This window comes from Halichoeres trimaculatus, unplaced genomic scaffold (genome assembly GCF_033239565.1).
Source record: "Halichoeres trimaculatus isolate MK-OKI-2021-1 unplaced genomic scaffold, fHalTri1.1 fHalTri1_scaffold_5, whole genome shotgun sequence".
In the NCBI taxonomy this organism is placed as follows: domain Eukaryota; kingdom Metazoa; phylum Chordata; class Actinopteri; order Labriformes; family Labridae; genus Halichoeres; species Halichoeres trimaculatus.
The window spans coordinates 19,201,380-19,224,315 of record NW_027437183.1 but is presented as its reverse complement, the minus strand read 5'-3'; the positions used below and the strand labels follow the sequence as shown (position 1 = coordinate 19,224,315).

The window sequence follows — 22,936 nt, the reverse complement described above, 5'->3', positions numbered from 1 at the left end:
GACGGGCTGAGAGAAAAGAGCAGAGGCATGATGGGAGAAGGTGAGTAGGGACAGAGAGAGAAGGAATAAATCTTCTCCTCTGTATCTGTTCTCCATCTGCAGCCGGCTTAACGGCACAACACATGCAGACATCCGCAGTGTGTGTGAGCAAAGCCTGGCTGCTTCAGCTTCACGCCTGTTGTGCTTTTACTCTACAGTAGTCTAAAACAGACTCAAAAGCTCTGTCTACAATGCCAAGGCTGTCAGGTTTTAGCAGGGAAGAAGGGTTCATGTCTTTCAATGGTTCACATCATCAGACGGTTCAAGATGGCGGCAGCGTAGTCCCACACACCCGGGAGCAAACCAGAAAATTACACAGAGTTACATCAAACTCTCCCTCTCATTCTTGTGTTTTTTCTTCCTCTCCTTCTTCTCTCGTGTGGATTTTACAAAATGGACTCTGATGAGACTCTTTGACCCCTCCAGCTTGACTGCTGATTCCCATTTGACCCAATTTGACCCAGTTTGAACCGCTCCACTGCAAGTGTCTTAATGGGCTATCATAGTGCTTCTGGCTTTGCTGAGAAATTTAACACTTTCAGCTTGTGTACGGTCTGAAATAAAAAACACATTCAAACATTTCTGAGGGCAAATGGTGCTTCACTTAACATGTAAAAAAACTATCCTGTTAGTCAAATCTGAGAATAACATCCTGAAATTTGAAGGCTTGTGCCGTAACAAAGCAGAGAGAGCAGCTGAACAACTTTAGAGAGTTGTGAGTTGTGTCTGCAGCATTTAACAGAGTAATCCAGCAGTCAGGTGTGCTAATGAGTACAGTGGTTCTTAAACTATAGCAACAAATATCTACAACTAGATTAGTACCACACAAATGCAAGTTCGTGTTAATTAGTCAATTATGTCAGCATGGTTACCGCCATACACTGTATAAAACGTGGATGCAGCCTCCATGATGTCCAGTTTCTGAAGTGAAGGTTTGGAGTCCGTGTCATTGGGCGCCATGCTGAACTCAAATTAAGGTAGTAATAGAGGTAGTGTGAGGCAAAGAGGTGTGTTTTGAGCCTCCTTACTCACAGCTTCAGTGCAATAGTCACACTTTTCTAAATTCGTTATCCATGATGTAAATTGAGATGATAAGCACCTTAATTGGTTATTTCTCACTGCTGTTTCTCAGTATCTGTGGTTACATCGGATTTTTCCAGAAGAACATGAATTCATTTACAGTGCCTTTGACAACATCACACCAGCTGTCAAAGTTTAACACTGAGAAGAATAACCTCTCCCCTTTTCTAAATAAAACGATTGATTGTGATTTACTTTGTAGTAATGGTTGACACTGAAGCTGGACTGTCAGAGCAGAAGAAAGCTAAACAGGACAGTGATAGAGCACGGGCCAAAACACAATCTGAGCTGTTAGCAATAATGTTCATTCCAACCCACTTGTAGCAGTTATTCTGCAGTGGTCTGTTCAAACTTGAGAGTTGATCAATAAAATAAAGAGTGAGGTTACGTTAGCTCTGTTATGTCTCTATGACAGTGAGTGCTAGTGGTCATGGGAACTGAGTTTTTCATGGAATTATGCCACAGATTGTGCAGTTTAAACATTGAAAAATGTCTTTTATGTTTGTTTCTTTGCAAACGTTTGCTACCTAAAGGGAAAAAGAAAAAATCCCATCCACGATCCATTCATGTCTCCAGTCATCGAGTTAGACTTCAGTTACCTATAGCACCAAAGCTCTGCTGACCAGAGCTGTGTTTGTTTTCATTATGTATCATTTGGCCTTCAGAAAAGCTTCATAATACGACCAGGAGACGTTTCCCGGTAATGTAATTATAACTGTATGTCGATACAAAGGGTATTCGTATTATGTGGGAGTATAGCGGCATTTAGGAGAAGTCTCACACAGCATAACAGTGATTCATTGAAGAATGCTGGGGGTGAATCACCAGCAGGATGAACACTTTGTCTCAGTTATGTGCATTATTGCGAGCTGCTGGCCTTTAACCTCCTTTCAAAATGGTCTCACTGAGGTATTGAGGTGCTGTCTCAGATATCCAGGTTCAGGTTTATACGGCACACAGAACTCTGAGGAATGTAATTTACTCCTCCCTCAAGTCCATTTTTGTTCCCTGAGTGTCCTTTGTGCACAAACGAGACATCAGTGTCGTTCAGCGAGTGTTGTCAGACGATATTAACCATGAAAGCCATTTGTTTGTTGTTGTTGCAAAATGTTATGAAAGCCTTGTTCATACTCCACACAACTTGAAAATGACATATCTTGTCAATATGTTTCCCCTCCTGAGGGAAATAACATCTCCTCCTGACAGGGATTCTAATATAAACTAACACCTCCACCTCAGGCCCTGAAACGCTATTACATTAGCTGCTGGAACATTGGATACAAACAACCAAAGCATTACCCAGGTTGATCCAGCGAGGGGCCGGATAGCTCTGAGGCACATTCTTAAGAAAGCCGCAGAGCTAGAAACCCACTGACTCGATGTTTGTGGCTCAAGTTCAGAGGTTGTAGTGGGAGAGATGGAGTTTCAGACAATTTGGTGTCTGCTTGTCAGTGTGTTCTTGCTACCGGTGCTGATGTGTCCTCTCTGGGCTAAAAGCCCACAGCGGGACTTTTCTGTCCTATCAACACAGGAAAGAGGAAGTACTCCCCTGTCACTGCGCAGGCAGCTTTCTGAAAGGGGTCCCATTGTGCTTAATGGTAGGAAACAAGCTTTCATGGAGCAGACTTTTGGTAGCACTGGAGCTGGACCCCTGCTGTGAAATGGCAAAGATGGAAGGAAGGAGGGAGGGAGGGGTTTGTGTTGCATATCCCATCAGCAATATCTCTTTCTCTGTGCTCACTGTCTCTTTGCACATCTCCCTCCCCTCTTTCTCACACCCCCTCATCACACCGGGGCATCTTTGTGGCCCAGAGCTGATGGGTAGCTGTCCAAGAGATGGGCCAGTTGCCACCTTCTGCCTGTCTTTGTCAACATCCAACAAACTAAGGCCAAGCAACCATGTGGGTATGCTAATGTGTGGCGCCCTGGGGCTGCTCATAGAGAAGCCAGTCTGCAGAGGAGGAGAAATTGAAGCTGTGACTCCTGGACCCTGTCAGTCTGGAGGGGTGACCGGGGGGTGGACGGCCTTTCCAGCCTGGCACCGCTCTCTGTTTTGGCTCGGCTGGGCTCTGAGTCTGTTGGGAGGGTGAGGAGAGAGGAAGGGAATGCGAGTCTGCCTCCATCACATGTTCTCCCATCAGCTTCAAATGAGGACACATGCCTTTTTTTAAACCAACTAAACCAGACATGGGTCAAATTGTTTTTATAAAAGAGAGTTTGTTTTCAGTGCAGCCCATGTGGGGTAGCAGATTTTCACTGCGGTTCACCAGAAATGACTCTGAATAGAGCTGCAGGGAGAGAACCTGAAAGTCAATCAAGTTATTTTCAGTGTATAAATCTCAGCTTTCAAATGCATCACATGTCCACAACTAATTACATTCAGCCTGCCTTTAAGAGGAATGCCCTGAATACAAATGGAATGCAATTTCTCACCCTCCCCTGTCGATACTCAGCGCTTGTTTTCCTCTGTAGCAATGCTAACAGTCTCAAATCGAAGTAAAGATCAATTCCGTTCACAAGGTCACAGCCGTCCTTTGCAAGTTTCAACCTTAAGAAATATGTGCATGTTTTGTAAAACTGAAGTAATAAAACACCCAGGTCAGTGGAGATAAGAAAACATGATTCTGCTTCATGATTAACATGCCTAATGGCCTGTCTGATTTTAATTACCCATCATGCATGGGAACACTGACTCCGTCTGTGAACTCCACCCATCTGGTCCTTCAAGCAGAGTGAAAAATATGCATTATCTGCAAAAACCGTACCACTCAAGGTAGAGCTGTCGAAGGCTTTCGTATGCCCCTGGGAACCCTGCCAATTTACTTGTTTTGTTTACGTGGCTCCAGCGTTCACCTTTTTGGATTTTAATGAACCCAAGAGACTCACGACCATTATTATACTGGTGGCATACTACTTTTAATGATGCGCTGTTTTAGCCACTGCTGTTTGCAGCCTGGTGCCATGCAAAAATCTTCATTAGCGCCATAGTGTGCTCCTATGGCAGGGTGTATTCTTACATAACATCACTCTTATATAAAGAAGAGGCGGCTGTGGTCAAATGTGCATGAATAAAACTGGAGAGTCGATGACTTCAGGCTTTCCCCAGAAGAATGGACTCATTTACAGGGAGTGCAGAATTATAAGGCAAGTTGTATTTTTGAGGATTAATTTTATTATAGAACAACAACCATGTTCTTAATGAACCCAAAAGACTCATTAATATCAAAGCTGAATGTTTTTGGAAGTTGGAGTGGGGATTTTTTAGTTTTAGCTATTTTAGAAGGATATCTGTGTGTGCAGGTGACTATTACTGTGCATAATTATTAGGCAACTTAAAAACCAAATAAATACCCATTTCAACCATTAATTTTCACCAGGGGAACCAATATAACAGCTAAACATTCTCAAATATACATTTCTGACATTCAAAAACAAAACAAAAACGAATCAGTGACCAATATAGCCACCTTTCTTTGCAAGGACACCCAAAAGCCTGCCATCCATGGATTCTGTCAGTGTTTTGATCTGTTCACCATCAACATTGCGTGCAGCAGCAACCACAGCCTCCCAAACACTGTTTAGAGAGGCGTACTGTTTCCCCTCCTTGTAAATCTCACATTTGATGAGGGACCACAGGTTCTCTATGGGGTTCAGATCAGGTGAACAAGGAGGCCATGTCATTCGTTTTTCTTGTTTTAGACCCTTTCTTGCCAGCCACGCTGTGGAGTACTTGGATGCGTGTGATGGAGCATTGTCCTGCATGAAAATCATCGATGGAGACTTCTTCCTGTGCCACTGCTTGAAGAAGGTGTCTTCCAGAAACTTGCAGGAGGACTGGGAGTTGAGCTTGACTCCTTCCTCAACCCGAAAAGGCCCCACAAGCTCATCTTTGATGATACCAGCCCATACCAGTACCCCACCTCCACCTTGCTGGCGTCTGAGTCAGACTGGAGCTCTCTGCCCTTTACCGATCCAGCCATGGGCCCATCCATCTGACCCATCAAGACTCACTCTCATTTCATCAGTCCATAAAACCTTAGAAAAATCAGTCTTGAGATATTTCTTGGCCCAGTCCTGACGTTTCAGCTTGTGTGTCTTGTTCAGTGGTGGTCATTTTTCAGCCTTTCTTACCTTGGCCACGCCTCTAAGTATTGCACACCTTGTGCTTTTGGGCACTCCAGTGATGTTGCAGTGCTGAAATATGGCAAAACTGGTGTCAAGTGGCATCTTGGCAGCTGCACACTTGACTTTTCTCAGTTCATGGGCAGTTATTTTGTGCCTTGGTTTTTCCTCTCGCTTCTTGCAACCCTGTTGACTATTTTGAATGAAACGCTTGATTGTTTGATGATCATGCTTCAGAAGCTTGGCAATTTGAAGAGTGCTGCATCCCTCTGCAAGAAATCTCACTATTTTTGACCTTTCTGAGCTTGTCAAGTCCCTCCTCTGACCCATTTTGCCAAAGGAAAGGAAGTTGCCTAATAATTATGCACACCTGATTTAGGGTGTTGATGTCGTTAGACCACACCCCTTCTCATTACAGAGATGCGCATCACCTGATATGCTCAATTAATAGTATGCTTTCGAGCCTATACAGCTTGGAGTAAGACAACATGCATAAAGAGGATTATGTGGTCAAAATACTCATTTGCCTAATAATTCTGCACTCCCTGTATTTATGCATGTGTTTCATTAGAGGTAGATATGACCCCGTCTGTCTGTCCGTCTCAGACACTTACCTGCAGAATCTGAACAAATTAAAGTAAGAGCAGAAGGCGTCTAAAGTCCTCAAAATCATCAGAATTCCAGATAAACAATCATCAGAAGTGCAGAGGTTAGATCATGTGTTACAGCAATATTCCTGCAAAAGCAGTATGACTGGATCAGACCAAAAGCTGTTACAAAAAATGACAGACAGGGTGCATTTTTTTTTCTTTTTCTGCTGTATTTTCTATCTCTCCCATCTGCCACTCTCTTTATCTCCCGCCATCTCTCTCTTGTCCCTCACCAGCGCTGCAAAACTCCCCTATGAGCTGTAGAAAGTGATACGCCATCATGTCTCCCTGATTCGATGGAAGTGCTGTGTGCTGTTAGTATCCTGGAAATAAATAGAGCCAGTACAGCGCCTGTGTAGAAAAAGGATGTACCCGTTGTAGGCAGACTGGATCGATAAACATCAGATTTTGACATGGCCAGGAGAAGGCTCGGTGTGTGCTTTTGTGTGTATATGTGTGTGTGTGTGCACATAGGTTTTTGCTCAGGTGTGAATCCAGTTCTGCACGAATGCAGCTCACTGTCTTATAGGCTGGCTAAAAGAGTAAAGTCTCCATCACATTCACATGCATGTTTGAGTTAATGTGTCCCTTTTCCACCCATCAGGTAATCCATTATCATTTACCAGCCTGTCACACAGTCACACCTAGGCTTTAATTGCACCCAATTGTGAAACTCCTTCAACCAGATCAATGCAGTGGCTCAGCTCGTCTCCAGCATCACTCAATCTCTTCAGCTAAACTTTGTTTCTAACCCAGTTTTCACGCTCCGCAGAGCCACAAAGCCTCTCCTCTTCAGGGCCGGGGTGCTAATTGAGTGTCGCCTCCATCGCAGAGGTTGTCGCCACATCTTCAGCTTTGAAAAGGAACCTACTGCTGCTCCCTCTCTCCTCATTCAGGGAGGAGAGCAGATCTTTCAGCATGTTATTTATGTGCATGATGTACTGTGTTCATTTATGGTTTTTTTTTTTTTTTTTGCGTGTGTGTGTGTGTGTGTGTGTGTGTGTGTGTGTGTGTGTGTGTCTGTCTGTCTGTCTGTCTGTCTGTCTGTCTGTCTGTCTGTCTGTCTGCCTGCCTGGTTATAGAGCAGAGCTCAGCAGCAGTCTTCAGGCACCGAAGTCATGTGGGCTGTTTGCCAAGCTGAGGAAACAGACAGGCTGGCCTCAGCTCACATGGAGTTGGCACTGGTGTTAGTTTCACTGTAATGAACTCAGATATCGATTGATTTCTCTTTTTGTGTCCATGTTTAAGCCTTTAGTGTTGGAAGACGTTTCTTTCTGAATTTTGTGTTTTTGCCCAAATATTGTACTTTAATACAAATGCTGGGTATTCAGTTGAGAAATACTGCATGTAAAGCTTTAAATCATAGTTATTCTGAAGATTGGCATCAATTACACAACAATTACACAAGCTCCATTTAAACACCCCCATCTGATAATGATAATAATAACAACAACAAAAACAGCAATAATTATAACAACAACAATAATAATAATAATATTAATGAAAATAATATACAACTTTATTTGTATAGCGCTTTTAAAACAGAGTAACAAAGTGCTTTACACCATAAAAACACAATAAAAAGAAATAGAAGAGAAGAAGTGAAAGAGAGGTAAAAGAGAAATGTGAGCAAAAATAGAGAAATATACAAAAGGCTAAGAACCACCGCCAAATGAAAGAAAGGAAAACATCTGTAAAAATAAAAACAGTAAAAGGTTAAAACAATTTAAACAACAAAGGATACAGGATTTAAAATCCTGCCCACGATACTGTCAAAGAAAAAAGTAAAAAACAAAAATAAAAGCATTCTGACAACTAAAACACACTCAGCTAAAATCTCCAATGAAAGCACATCTGTGCAAATGTGTCTTTGAAAGAGATTTAAAAGAAGCTACTTATTACAAAGCCATTTATCACATTTCAAACTCTGTGTACATTTGCATTTTGTGTCAAGTGCACTAGCAAAACCAAAGTTTATCTAGTTATCTGTCACTTAACTACATTTGGACTTTACATAGGCTACATGTTTAAAACTAAAGCTCTGTACATTCTGCAGAAACTCAACAAGTCTTACAGCTGACATCTTTAAATGAATGGATTTATCATGATGTGAAAATGTGCTTTACGAACATCCAGAGTTCAAAAAACGAATTTCACAGAACTAGACTAAGGTTATAAAATGTTGCAGAAAATACAAAAAAATGGTGCGTAAAAATAGTCCAGAAAGCAGGATAAGAAATATTTGGGTGGAAAATTTTAGTTTTCAGAGCATAATTGTCCTGAGAACATCACAATAAACATTCCTGATAAAATCCACATCGTGATCCCACCACATAAAAAATCCTGATGTTTTTTATTCATATTGCTCCCTCATGGATACATTTCCCTTGGTCAGAAGCAAAGGTTACTGATATTTATACAGCACGTAACACTGCAAAAAAACTGACCACTTATCATCTGGTATCAGGAGACACCTGAGGAACAGGTGAGGTTTGATTCCAGTCTGTAATGATGGCACATTTATGTTTGACCACACACAGTGGCTGATTTTTACAGAAATCACCAAAAGAAATAACATCTACAGAGCTAAAGTAAAAAAAAAAAAAAAAAGGTAATTCATATGTTACTTTTATGGTTATTAAAGTACATGTCTTTCAAACTGGAGCCTGAGCCTGTGCTGTATCCTGTTACAGTTCAGTTTACAGCACAGACTCCTGCAGTGTGCTAAATACTGTCACTTTAATTAGCTGTTTGCCACAAAGATACTTAAAACCAGAATTCCCTGAATGCTCTGTTATCTATAAAATCAGTGGACTGGCACACATTCACTCTCCCTTGCTGGATACCCCTGTCCTCAGTCTCATCATGTTTGCGGTCTGTCAGAGAATACAGGGCTGTGTGTTGCCCCTGAGCAAAGCCGAGGTCACGTTCCTCTGACAGCTCGTCTCCCCTCTGAATAGTAATTCTGCCTAACTAACTGATAACTAGCTGGCCCAGAGGCCAGCAGACGATGACTGATGACATCAACAACAACACTGGAGTATACAATGGATGACAAAGCTTGACCTGGGAGTGCTTTTAGCAGCAATTTAGGGCAGTTTTGGCTGACATGAAGCCTGTTCTAAGGATTCTGGGAAAAAAAGAAAACAAGAGCTTCTTTGACTCACTTGCAGATAATTTCACTAAAGGATGAAGGAATTAGTTTAAAGGCCCAGTGAATTTCCCTCCATTCCCATCTTCCTTTTGTTGAGCAGTAGACGTTTTTTTTGTCTTGAGTCTAAAGCGGCAATTTCATAAGTTGCTTCAGTTGGTTGCCAAACCAAAACCACAGGAATTTCACGGAGGAGGAAATGTGGATTTGCAGATTTTATAACAGAGACGCAGCACAGTCTTAGAGCGCACAGTCAAGCGTGGTGAAAAAGGTGGAGCGCGGCTGTCATTTTGTGCGGTGAGAATCTGCCTCGGAGATGAAGTGTGTGTCAACAGGAGCGTTTGCAACATGGTCTCCAGTTTGCTGAGTGTGCACCCAGTAGGCCCAGAAATATGAGGAGCATGCAGAATGTTGCTGAGTGTCTGGTTTGCAGACTCGCCCCTCTTGCGTAGCCCCTTGGGAAGCCTATTGATGTGATTCATGTTTTAGCACATGGTTACGACCGGGGACCTCGAGCGTGACGACTCCTCCTGCTTCTGCTGCGTCTTTGAAAATAAGTTAAGAATTCCCCGACCTGGCTCTTCCTCCCACACACACTCTGGAAATGAATTTTTTGGGGGGTGAAATGCCACAGGGATGAAACCTCCTTTTTTTGGGTGTTAACAACTATGTTGCTGTGTCTGAATCTGGCAGTCCGGACTTCCGCTCTCTGGAAATTATGGGTGTGAGATGTGGATTTAGAGGCACAAATGTCAGTTTGTGTGTTCCTGTCATACCTCTCAAGCATCCAAATAACACACCGCCCTCACTTTCTGTTTTCACCCTCTGAGTCTCTCGTAGTTTCCTCATGTTCCCCTTTAAAGGTCTTGATTCATGCTTTCATACTTGGACACAGCTCAGACTGGCATTACAAAGAGATTTTCTTATTCTGCAGTTTAAAAATGTACCAGGGGCCTTGTCAGCCCTTGTGCATCCATCAAATAGAGTTACTATACATCCCTGCCCACATAATACAGGGGTTTCAAACAGGGCCTTGGAAATGCTGGCCTCAGAAGACATGGGAAGAAACAGTGGGTTATATTTTTCTTTAATTTGAGCCTGGAGGGATTGAAGGAGGATTTAAAATTGCTTGTGTGCTGTTGTCGGGGATAGGAGGGAAGCTGTTGGGGAAACGGTGTTTCTGTTGAAGGAGATTTTAGCCAGCAGCTTGCTCTGCAGCAGTGTGTTAAAGAAGATTGTGCCCCCTGTTGAAGCACTCAGGCCCTACTTCAGGCTTATTTCGATGCCCCACTCTCGCTGTAGATCAACAGTGTGATAACCACCTTGGACTTTTTCCATCTTTCACTTTTAATGTCACCCAAATTTGCCTTCAGGATCATGAAAATAGAGAATTGTTTTGCTCAAGTCATCACAATCTGATGAAATGTCTTCCTTTCCTGTGCTGGGATCCATCCGCCCATAAAAAATGTATGACTCCCTCCAGAGATGTGAACAGCTCGGAGATGTCCTTGACTTTAAAACTTTTCTCCCTGTATAATCTCTGCTCTTTAAATTGATCTGTTCTGTGTCGTTGATCTCTCGTTAAGCAGTTTGTGCAGTAGAGGAAAAACCCAGCGTGTATAAATGTGATTTGATGTGATTGGACGCCTTTGTCTCTCCCTGTGCTTGTGCTGTCTAATAGCTGATAATGTAATTAGGTTTCCATCAGAGGGAGGCCCTAATGACTGACTGTGCTGGAATCTGTTATGTGCTATAGAGATAAACCTCCCGCTCAAATACTCGGGGATTGATCGGATCAATACTCTCTCCTCCTCGTGTTCTCCTCATTTATATTCCTCAAGTATTTGGAATCATAATGCTTTAGTATTAGCAGGAGGAAAGATCCTGGGCTCTGCTCCAGCTTTTCTTTGTGAAGTTTGTTGCAGGCTGTTGGGAAACCAAATGGTCAGCCTGGACTTTATATAACGTTGTGTATTTTCTCTGAAACTTTGCAGAACAAAATGCAATCAGAGCTCATTTCAGTCCTCTGTGTTTTCCACTGTTCTCAGAGCTTTTCTTTTTAGTCATGGTCGAGCTTCTCCCACTCTCTGGCTGGTCTGAGATCAACCTGCAGCACAGTCCTGCCGATACCTTCACACAGCCTAATTGGCCTGTCCATCTTGGCAGGTTGTCTAACCAGTGTGTGTGTGTTTCCGTGTATTTCCCTGCAGGCTTTGAGCTGCTGTATCAGCCTGAAGTTGTGAGGCTGTACCTATCTCTGCTGACTGAGAGCCAGAACTACAACACCCTGGAGGCTGCTGCAGGGGCTCTTCAGAACCTCAGCGCTGGACAATGGACTGTGAGTCTTTGGCAGGGGAGGAGGGTACATCACATACACACGGTTCTCATAATGACCTTCACGTAGAAATCTTCTGTCAGTATACTGTATTATGCAACTTATATCTTCAATTCTAACCTCATTATGTGGAAGTCTTGTAATATAAAGATAACATGCAGATTATGCTTAGAATGATGAATATTGGTTTTGAAAGAAGATATCATCCAGATGGGCTTAAAGGCACATGCAAAGGGTCCAGGAATCTTGGTCATTTTAAACCAATTTTCTCTTCTCCACCTGTGTCAAAATCTTTGAATTGGCTGCAAACTCAGACTGTTCTAGCCTTTTAGATATTCAAGGCGCTCAGGTTTTGGATGCTAACATCAATACAGACAGAGTGAAGCCACTACTGCCACTGTGAGCGTGGATTCATTCAAAATTAAAGAGGGTTTTGTTTAGATTTTATACTATCCTCTAGTAGCTTTACATGATTTAGAGTTTAAAAAGTACACTTCTTTCTCACAGTTGTCTTTTAGATAACTTAATTCAGCCTCATTCTGAAATGTTTCATTTTAGCTGCTGTCTCTTTAAGACTCCCCATTTCACAAACCCCGTCCCTCTGATTGGCTATCAGGGGCACAGCTATGAGCAGTCCTTGGTGTTTGAGGCTTGCACCCCTATTCTATCATTTCCAAGTTAGGAGATCCTTTTGTGTTGACCTGATCTCATGAAGTTGTTTAGCTATTTTAAAAACAGAGCAATTTGATCAGCTTACAGAAGGATTTAAGGATTTCTACAACATGTGAATATTTGGCAGTTTGAAACATCCAGCATTGTTACGTAACACCTGTTTTTTATCATTAAGAAAAGCACAATACCCATTCTTTAAAGATGTTTATAGCAATTTTCCAAAAGGGGCAAAATGATAAAAACAATGTGACGTGAACATTTTTTCACTATCTATTTGCACATGTTGGTTAAACATACTTTGGAAAAATTCTGCAGCTGTCACTTGATTAATCACATATTCAGACATAAACGGCAACTCTCAAGTCAGTGAAACTGTTGTAAAATCCACTGCATTACTGTGCAGCAACGACAAAAGTTTGAAATTTGAGATCAACTTCAGGACCAAAGTTCTCCTCCAAATTCTTTTAGCAAATCAGTCCTGTTAGGTATCAGATAACCACCTCAGTTTTCAGACGTCTTTTCCACCTTAAACCCTGTCAGAGTGATGCAGCCCAAATACAGGCACTAACAAGAGGATAAGAAATGCTTTCTTCATAACATCTGAACATTCTTTTTAACACCAAACACCAATAACTTTGATTTTAATATGAAAGAAAAATCTGAAATCACATCTTTGTGTCAATATGATTTAAACTACTGATGAAAAAAGAAGTTGTGTCGTATTAATCGTCTTATCTGTTTTTCAGTTGTTATGAATTAGGAAACAAATCTGTGTTTTCTGACGTGTTTATGTTGCAACTGTTTCATCAAATTGAAAACGAATTGAAAAAAGGTCATGGCCAATCAGACCTGAGAGCACCCTGTTCTCAGCTAATTCAGTGACAATTTCCCCGCTGTAGTCCTGGCTTGTTCTCACAGAGAAAGAGAAGTTTGAAAAGAGATGGAGCCTCTGTTGGATCACCAACTTGAGGTAAACAGTCAGACCCCTTAGGCGGACGTCAGCTGGAAAGTGTTATTGTTTTTATAAAACTTTACATCACATTTTCAATTCTCGCTGAAGGAGACACAGACTGTGTGTCCCGAACATTTTCTCCTACAACCAGCTTCAGCCTTTTGCTTTTTTACAGGCTGAAGGCATCACTACAGCAGGTTGTAGTTAGACTCTACTTAGTTTGTCTGCTTTTACTCATGGGATCATACAACATCACATTGGTGTGTTTCTGACTGACACACACACTCATCTTAGTGTAAAAAGTAATGCAGCTTTATACTCACATCTTGTTGTGTGTACATATTTGAAAGTTAAGAGAAATTATCTGTTTGGTGTTGCCTTTTTGTACATGATGCAGCCTTATTTTAAAACTAGTAAGGGTTATAAACTCCTCCTAATACACTTTTACTGCCTGTCTGTACAAAAATGTTCAATCTAAGTGGGAAAACATGTCCAGATAAGAGCAACATGATGTACGAGACCAAACTTTCCTGTCTGTTGAATGTTTGCCTCTGAGGATTGATGCTATGAGAACTTTAACTGCCGACATTTATCCCAATTAGAGCATCTGCGGAGCTGCTGGGAGGTTTTCTGCCTCGCAGGCAGTAATATCATCAACTGGGAGGGCTAGTTGTCAGATGCCAGTTTACCCACAGCACCCCAGGCAAGAGCGGTCACTTAGTTTTTCAGCAGACTAGCTACATTCAGCCTAGGGCAGGGAATATCACAACAGCGTTTCTCTTAACACCCCTGTGCCAGACTGTAAACACATCCTCCGGTCGTGTGAATTCATCAGCAGTATCAAGCATTTCTGCCCGGAGTGGAGAAACACACAGACTATTCCAGCTACCATCCAGCCTGAGCTAGCCTCACATATTCAGGATTAATAATTCAGCACTAGTGATTTTCAGCTAAGGTGAACATTTTGAGGTGAAATTCCTCTTTCCTGTGCTGCATTTTTTTCTTATTACAGCTAATCAGAATTTCTGGCAAAGCTCAGGAACCTGTGGAGCTGCTTACACATCTCAATTTCACATCTGGTATCTGGACAAAGCATGTCTCTGCTCCCCCAGAGGATATCAGAGCTTCTTCTTTAAATCCTCTTCATCCCTTTCCTCTTCTCAGCTCAGCAGACCTGAGTTTAAAGGTGTGCTACTGCCACCTAGTGGTTATGTTGGGGATGCCATTTGCTTAATTACATCTCTTGGGGTAGTGATGCTGAGATGAGAAACTCTTTTATGTCAAACTTAATGTTTCATGTTACAGAAAAATGAGAAGTAAAATCTACTGATGTTTAAATTAAGACAAATTATATCACATGTTGATCCGGAGCGTGCTGCGTAATGCTGTGAATAAGTCAAGCTCAGGAGCAGGCAGAGCGGCCTTCTGGTTAATGAGTGACAAATTAAGAGTGTGCACATGTGAAGTGTGTGTGCGTGTGTGTGTGTGAACAAAAAGGATTAAATAAAGGCTCTGTACTTGGTGTCATGGAGGTGACACAGACTCCTCTGCTGCTCTCCCAGTGGTCAAAAGAAAGATGTGTCCTCATGCTGAGCAGCTCCCAGGTGGGCTCTCCAGCTCTGCATGAATGTCAAACAGGATGTCGCTGACGGCGTGTGCTCACTCACCCTCACACAGAGGTCAGGGGTTGAATTCATTAAAGCAGTGACATCGTGTTCTCTGTCTGCTCTAGTGGTCCAACTACATCCGAGCCACGGTGCGGAAGGAGAAGGGACTTCCCATCCTGGTGGAGCTGCTGCGCTCGGACTCTGACAAAGTGGTGCGAGCCGTGGCCATCGCACTGCGCAACCTGTCCATCGACCGCCGCAACAAAGACCTGATCGGTAAAACAACAAACAGGGTCATTACAAAGCATGACTGTATCAACAGATGTGGGTATAGGATGAAATGTTTTCCCAAGTTTAATGCAACAACAACTGACAAAGCTCTGACAAAGGACAAAAGGTTCCTTTTTTACACCTTTAATCGGAGAGGATAGGACAGTAAACTGGAAGGGGCTGGAACCCAGGTTTGTGCAACTTAACCACTAGGCCAAGCCCATTGGGGCTACATGGTAAAGAATAGAGGAAAAGAATGTATTTTTTTGATCAACAATTGACCCTAAAGTGGGGCCAGAACTGTTCAGAGGTTCCTGTGGTCTGAGTTCATCAGAAACAGCAGGGATTGTGAAAAGTTTCTGGGCTATTTGGGATGTTTCACATCTTTCCTGCTGTGTCTTCATCACGCTTTACAGAAGAAATACGGTCAAGAAATTCACTGTAGGAGAGCTGTAGCCAAGTGGTAAAGTACAGACACAATTGTTTTTGAAGCAGGCGGCCCGGCTTTGATTCCATTATCTACATTTTCCTTACTCTTTCTTAGTTTCTCACTCTATCCTTTGTCTTATCCATTCATAAAAGCACAAAGGCCAAGAAATAATCGACTGTAACTTCAAGTATTTACATTAAATTCATTATAATGACCTAACAACCAGAAAACAAGGTGAAACTACTGACATTCTGTTTCTTAGTTTGATTTTTCTAGAGAAAACCTACTTTTTAGGCAGGTTGTAAATCAGAACAAGATCAATACCGCCTTCAATTAGAGCTTTGCAACACGTCAACAATTTACATATAATACATAATCATTTTCAATGTCTAAAACTGCTGCTGCTGCATCCCTTCACAGAAAAGTTTCAACTGATAATTGAAGCATCACTACCAGTCTATGTACAGGATCTACAGAGAGATTAAAGGTTCTGCTTTGTCCTCTGTGGATGTCAAACTAGGCACAAAAAGTTGCATCAGGGTGAACTCAAAATATGGAACAAACAGCTGAAACTTTTAGCTGAATGTTTTCCCACCAGCCCTCCTCCTCCTCACCACAAAACCTGAACAGCTTTACACCTCAAAGTTTAAAACTGTTGCACATAAAACTTAAAAAATGTTTTATTCTATATATATACTGTGTATGACAAAGGTGCGCCATAATGGTATTGTGTGATTTCTTTATCATAGCATTTTAATGAGGGGCATTTATCAATTTAGCAAATGCTGTAAAATGAAATAGATGGGAGAAGTTGTGTGATAAAGATTTATATTTCCTTATTAGTTTGTCTTGTGCCTTAATTTATGTGTGAAGTCTGGGATAGAAGCAGGAAGTATTGGGGGTAAATTAAAAAAAATAATCTGTTGTATACATCATGCTGTAAGAAACATTTATGTATGAACAAGCAGCTGTAGAAACTTTTAGAGGTAGAGCATCTGGAAGACTAAACTGAAGCACAGTCATGGGGTTAACCACAAACACCTTGACCTTACAGGAAGTTATGCCATGCGGGACTTGGTGAGCAACCTGCCCAGCGGTCAGCAGCGACCGGCCAAAAACCTGGAGGAGGACACGGTGGTAGCTATCCTCAACACCATCCATGAGATCGTCACTGACAGCTCGGAAAACGCCCGCTCCCTTATTCAGGCCCAGGCCATCGAGAAGCTGGTCGCCATCAACAGAACCAGGTCAGACATAGATCCAGAACACCATACACTGCACTATGAGTCTAAAAACATCACAATACCTCTCAGTATTGATTCTGACATCAGATTAAAGAAGCAGCTTAACATGTTTTCTGATCTTATCTTTACACTTTGTTGATATAAAAAAAAAAACTGCTGATGCTTTTCTAGCTTTGACGTAAGTTGCTCTCTCTGCTGGCAGCACACTTGTCTTTATGTGTTAATTTCTGACAAGGTAGTCTTCTTTATAATTTCTTCAGTAGGTTTTAGATTCAAGCTTTATAAATATTAACCTAAGTATCGATCCAATCAAAAAGTCTTTTTTGGGAAGTGTTTTTTTTATATGTTGATACAGCTGAGAAGGCTTTAGACATCTCTTGCAACTCTCTTTACTTCTGTAACTATGACATCTACTAGGTGATAGTCCTCTTATTGTTTGTGAATATCTAACCCAACAGTAAGTTTTTTTGTGTAAAATGATGACTGAAAATCTCTCTTTTTTGAGGATTTTACTGGTTAATACTTTTTTACACCTGAAATTGTCTGTACCCAATTCACACTCAGCACTAAAAAAATGTTTCTGACCAAATAAGATTCCTCAAATACATTGAGTTCAGCCCTGTTGTCGTTAAAATGTAGTTTCTGCTGTTTTCATGACTGCTTTAACGCACACAGTGTTGTTGCAGACTGTGGACTGAACTACATCTTTGTTTAAACCATGTCAGCAGTGTGGGCATGGTTACTACAAAGCCTTTATACATGTCATAATTACAGCCTGACCTTGGATGTGGTTTGCATTGTGAGCATTTACATTAGTATTCATGGAGATAATAAAATGTGTCTCTAATGTCCCAAGCTTAGCTAGCACAACACCACCACCCACTACACATTAATTAATAGGCTTTCAAAACTGGAGGGTCTTTGTTGAAGCGACGAGCCTCTGATGATTCTGCTCATACAAGACTGAGGATGGTCGCCGAGTCCTCCTCAACAGCATGATTATAAAACTTACTCTCAGGTTATTTCCAGGATGTATATTCCAAAAACTCCTCCTGTCGAAGAAGTATTGTTCACATGGAGAGTGGCTCCACCAGCATGATTACTGAGTGAAATCACAGACCAAACGGCTGTGTGTCTTTGCAGCCTTGTGAGATTAGCTTTCTTTGAAGTGAGGCCCCCACCCACATGTAATTAATACTGGTGGCTCAGAGGTAGCTAATGAAAGGAAATGTGCTCTCATCTGGCTGTGAATTAAAAACTAGACCCTGAAGCCTCTCATGGGACTTGATGTCTTTGAGTAAAAGTTGATTGCAGTGTGCTAGTATACCCAGTCCTAACCTGTTTCAGGGTTGGATGAGGTTTCTGACTTTAATTCTCTGGTTAAATATCTGTTTTTACATCTTCAGTCAATCTGCTCGTGAAACGAAGGCAGCGTCCCACGTGCTGCAGACGGTCTGGAGTTATAAAGACTTGAGGAACGCTCTGACCAAGGACGGCTGGAACAAAAGCCACTTCCAGGTACACCACTGTGATCCAGTAAGAGATTTTCAGTGCTTGTAATGCAAATATTAAGTGTTGTTGCTGTAGTGTCAGAGGCCAGAGGTTTTATTCATCCTGCACATCATAAATCAAGGTCTTATAGATGTGTAAGATGAAGCTTACCAGTCCTCACCCAGAACTGCAAGAAAAAACAATAATCTCTGTCTAAAGTGTCACAGTCTGAGCTCACATGCTGCGCGCTTTGCTTTATCTCTCAGCCCACAGTGACAGCCACCCCCAAAGCTACAAAGAATGGCAAGCCGGGCTACGATGACACCACTCTGCCACTGATGGAGAAAAACCAAGGTGAGACAGAGTGTGTGTGTTTGTGATTGCTTCTGTTTGCGACTGTTTGGAGGACACATTGGGTGAGATAGAGTTGACGAAATCCCAGCGACTGTCCTTCAAATAAAAATGAGATATCACTAAATAGAAATGGTTAGAAGTGCAGATCTTTGAAGCTGACAACAAATACCTCTAAGACGGAGCTTTAGTCCATGGTGATTTCTAATACCTGTCACCGCCTCAGGTGTCAGACCAGATGATTAACAATATGCTGAAGCAAGAAAAATGAGAAACATTTAGGTGTTTGTCAATGCAAACTCCCAATGAGGGCACATTAGGCTCCATATTTGGGACAGGACTATAAGATATCAGGCTTTACTTACAAGTTTGATAAACTCTTAACACTTTATTTATTCACAACTTAATAATCCCTGCAAAGAAAACAACAAAAAGAAAAACAAAGGGGAAAAAAAGATAAAAGAGTCTTAAATAACTTCCTCAATCCAAGATGCTTTGATTTAATGCCCAAAGCACTCTGGGATACCCACAGGCTGGCAGCGCTGCTTTTCAACAGCTTTCACCCTCATTATGTCAAAATCTCACATTTTAAGAAAACCTGGTATCATATTAAGAAAATAAACCTTATGGAGAGTTGTTTCCATGAATTAACTCCTTATTTAACTCCACCAAGGAATACCTGTGAGCCTGAGCTCAGGGAAAACAAACCCTCACCACGTGCATGAGCGGATCGTGATTCACGTTTGCAGATTTGTGCCAGGTGGAACAGAAGCCTAAGGCAAACAGACAACCAGGTGTCTGAAAGTTGTAACTCATTTGTTTGTACTTTTAACTCCTGGAACACAAACACTTGACTTTTCAGCCATAAGTGATTGGGATGAGTCATGTTTTTTGTATATATCAATAACTATTTAGTGATTGAGAGTTGAACAGTTTATGTGACTGTTGTTTCATCTTAATCCTATATCCCCAAATGTATCATATTTGGTACATGGGTTTCTAAGATCTCTCTCTCATCAACATACTAAAAAGATTCCTTAAGAGCCTGTTTATAAAAATAATTTTAAAAAGTACTCTTCCTTCTTGAGAGTTATCATTTGACAAAAGGCAGCTGAAGTCATATTTTGGCTGCTCTCATAAAATCATCCACACACTTTTTTCATGAAAGTCATTGCTAATTTTCAATAAGTTGTGGTAAAAAAGACATCAAAATTGTTACTTATTTTTTTAGAATAAGCATTTTCTGCTTCAAATGAATGCATATTAACTAAAAACTTCACAAAAAAGTAATGCCCAATTTATCAAATGTTATACAGAAAACATACATAATAATAAACAAAATGGTTCAGCAAATATTTATTGTGGATTTTGTTAAAAGAATTTAAAAAAAAAAAAAAACTCAGTTCCAAAAATTTCGAATTTCTGGCTACTTTTGATGGGTCATGCTTTGATGAGGTTTTCAGTTTTTTTATCAGATCTTGGCTGAAATTCAATTTTACAACCTTAATATTTGCCAATGAATAACAAAAACATCCATAATAACAAAAAAACAATCCCAGTAACATGAGAAAGCATACGAGCTTGTTGCCTGTAAAAGGAGCAGAGAGAAATACAGAATTTTGCAACGCGAAAGAGTTTTGAGAGGAACTTTGATATTAAAAACTGGAACTTATAAGTAGACCATATCCATTCAAAGACCATATCTGAATGGATCTTTGTCTACTTGTGTCGTCAGGGGGAACTGTCTGAAGAATCAGCTAATGGTTAGCTGTTACTATCAAACAGTATTTTTGCTTGAAATGCCGATCCCTAAAAAGTTACTATGAATTCATTTACAACTTGGTCTAAATATTTGCAGATGTGTTTATGCATCTGTGGATCGGTGCACACATTGATGTCTCTGTATGTATGGATCTTTTCACATATTTACAAATTATTCTGCAACAATATTTGTTGCATTTTAGCCACTGAGTCCTCAAAACAGGTCTAAAGTCAGTGTTTGGCGGGGTGTGTAAGGCTTTTTCCTCATGGCTGACTCAAATGTCTGAGCTTTCCACATTATTACCGTCATCCTCTGTGTGGTGAAGCTTTGGTGTTATAAGCTGCAGAAGGGCTGTTTTAATTGTATAACATGGGAGTTTGAATAGCTAACCAACGGTATTGACCTTGTTCGAAAGTTTTTACTGACAGAATATAGAGTAATGCTCTTTCTTTACATGCTTAACTCTCCTTTTGAACCTCTATCTGGGGATTCAAACTGATGGAATAGGGTCAGAGATGTCAAAACTGTTCCAAACCCTGATGTTAGTTTGAAGTGGGATGGAGGTTTTCTTTAACAGCTTTGGGTCAGTGTGTGGGAGAGGGGTGTAGAGGACGTTTGGGGACTTGGGCGGCACGTTGGCCTTACAACAAACATCTCTTTGACAGAGGAGTCTATGGCACAGCAGCAGTTTGGTGTCCTGGTTTCTGGCCTTGTTCCCCATTATTTATTTTCCTTTGCATTCATACATGCACACAGATTGCATCCCTGCCCACTCTCAGTTTGCATTTTTCAATCACTGGCTGAGCATCATTACCTTGAAAAGCAGCAGTGTTTGGCTCAGGCTCTTAGTTTTCATGTTTACATACAAACAGTATATGAATGCTTTTCAGGCACCAGGAAATGTGGCAGTGGTGATATGATACCTATGGATGAGCTGGGTCCAGGTAAGAGTCAGACTGTATGATTATTCAAAGCGAGAAGAGCTAGCTCTCCTCTTATCTCCCTCCGGTGTTTAATAGTGTCCTCTTTGATATGAATTATCTTCTAGTAGCTCTTTTTCTGCTGCCAGGATGGTTTTTTTATCTGTTTAGTTGCTGTGAGCAGGACCCCTCTCTTGACAAGATGTTGGTACTAAACCGGGCCTTTACTGGGAGTGCAACACCTGCAAATGTTGGAGGATTTCACTCATCAAATGAAAACATTTTTACTAAATTGAATGCCATTTTTCCCTCCTGTAATCCTGATGTTGGTAGACAAATAGTCACTTTGATAGCGTTGCCTGCGTTTATGAACAGTTCTGTGTCTGTTGGCGGTAATTTGTGCAGGAAAGATGTCCCCATGTAGAAGTCACTTTTCACAGAAACGTTAAATTATTATTCACCCTTCTAGATACTATATCAAAGAGTACATTATGCTGGTTCAGCCTGTTGGCCTGTATTTTTCAGAGTCCCTCCCAGGAATTGTACTGGAAGTCAGACTGGTTCCAAAAACACGTTTACTATAAAGTAGGTCATGTGTGAAACTTCCCAACGTGAGTGTCAAACAGAGGCGAGGCACTCACAGGAGATTTAGAGCACTTAGAGCTATAAGCTTCATGATGATGACATATCAGAACTTTTTGTGACAGATGTGTTTTAATTAAAAAAAAGGATAGAGTAGAATAGAATAGAATGTACTTTATTAATTAAAGTCACAGCAGCAAAACAAGAAAGTGTATAGTGCAAAATATTCAAGAATGTATATAATAATATAATAAGTGTCAACTAGAAAAAAACGTGTACCAGAGATGACAGCTTGGCCATAATTCTTCAGTCAGCCTCCACCTCTTCAGGGTCCAGGACTGAGCTGGACTCCTTCAACAGTCTGAAGTTCTTCCAATGTGGCATTGGTGTCTGGTGTTAGCTCTGTTAGCCATGTCTGTGAAGAGAATGATGCTACTGCCCTCCAATATTCCCTCTGGTGCTGGGTTAGCATGGCTGGTTCATCTTATTGGAGCTAGATCTTACATTCTCCATAATTATAGATTAAAGGACAGGTCGATGTCATCTCTTCTCAGCTCATACCACAGTACCAGCGCACCGTCCTCCCTCCCGCTTCTCAGCTCACAGAGAACACCCGCTTCAGCACCAGTTAGCATTAGCAGAAATGCTACAGGCTGCTAGAACATGAAATCTTGTGTGTAAACAAAGCAAACATGGTATATACACATGAGAGCAAAAGAGCAAAAAAAAGGTAATAACACCTCTGCAAACACAACCAGGTTGTTGTTAATAGCCACATATATTCCTGCTTCCTATATATGATTCCTGCAGTATGGGTTGAAGCTGTATGAGTAAAACAAGTTTTTTGGACAAATTTTAAAAACTTTTTGGCTGCATTGTGTCACAAAGCTGAGAGCGCTGCAGTTTTTGTGTGACTGTGCTCTAAATCTTAAACAAGTTAGTCTCAGAATTAAGCAGTGCTGTATTTGTCACCAGTGTTGGTGATTTAGGTTACCTCTGTTGACGTATTTTCTGAATCAAAATGTGAATGCACATCTCTCAATCCCAAATCCTCCCCTGGTTTACTTTTAAAGGTTGAGTTAGGGCAAAAAGATATACTATCTGCATGCTATAAGTTGTGACATGCCAAAGCCTATGCAGGGGTGAGTGCATCGCTCCTTTATTTTCATCTCTGAAGAAACTGAAATCAAAGCTAGTGTTTATGTATTATTTCTCGTAAAAGTCCTCAAAGAAGAAGAAGTTGAGAAAAATGTCTCAAATCAAGATACTGAGATACTG

General features: G+C 41.2%; 1 protein-coding gene across 11 annotated transcripts in view; it reads left to right on the top strand.

Annotated features, from left to right (window-relative positions):
* arvcfb (ARVCF delta catenin family member b) overlaps nt 1-22,936 on the top strand; it is a 339,618-nt gene that overhangs the window by 303,599 nt on the left and 13,083 nt on the right. For 9 of the 11 annotated variants that reach the window (XM_074669433.1, XM_074669436.1, XM_074669427.1 and 6 more), the window contains 6 exons: nt 11,253-11,380; nt 14,734-14,884; nt 16,363-16,555; nt 17,959-18,070; nt 18,310-18,397; nt 21,047-21,100. In XM_074669433.1, the coding sequence (XP_074525534.1) occupies nt 11,253-11,380; nt 14,734-14,884; nt 16,363-16,555; nt 17,959-18,070; nt 18,310-18,397; nt 21,047-21,100 (726 nt within the window). The remainder of the gene's footprint in view (nt 1-11,252; nt 11,381-14,733; nt 14,885-16,362; nt 16,556-17,958; nt 18,071-18,309; nt 18,398-21,046; nt 21,101-22,936) is intronic. The other 2 variants (XM_074669434.1, XM_074669431.1) reach the window with 1 other exon arrangement.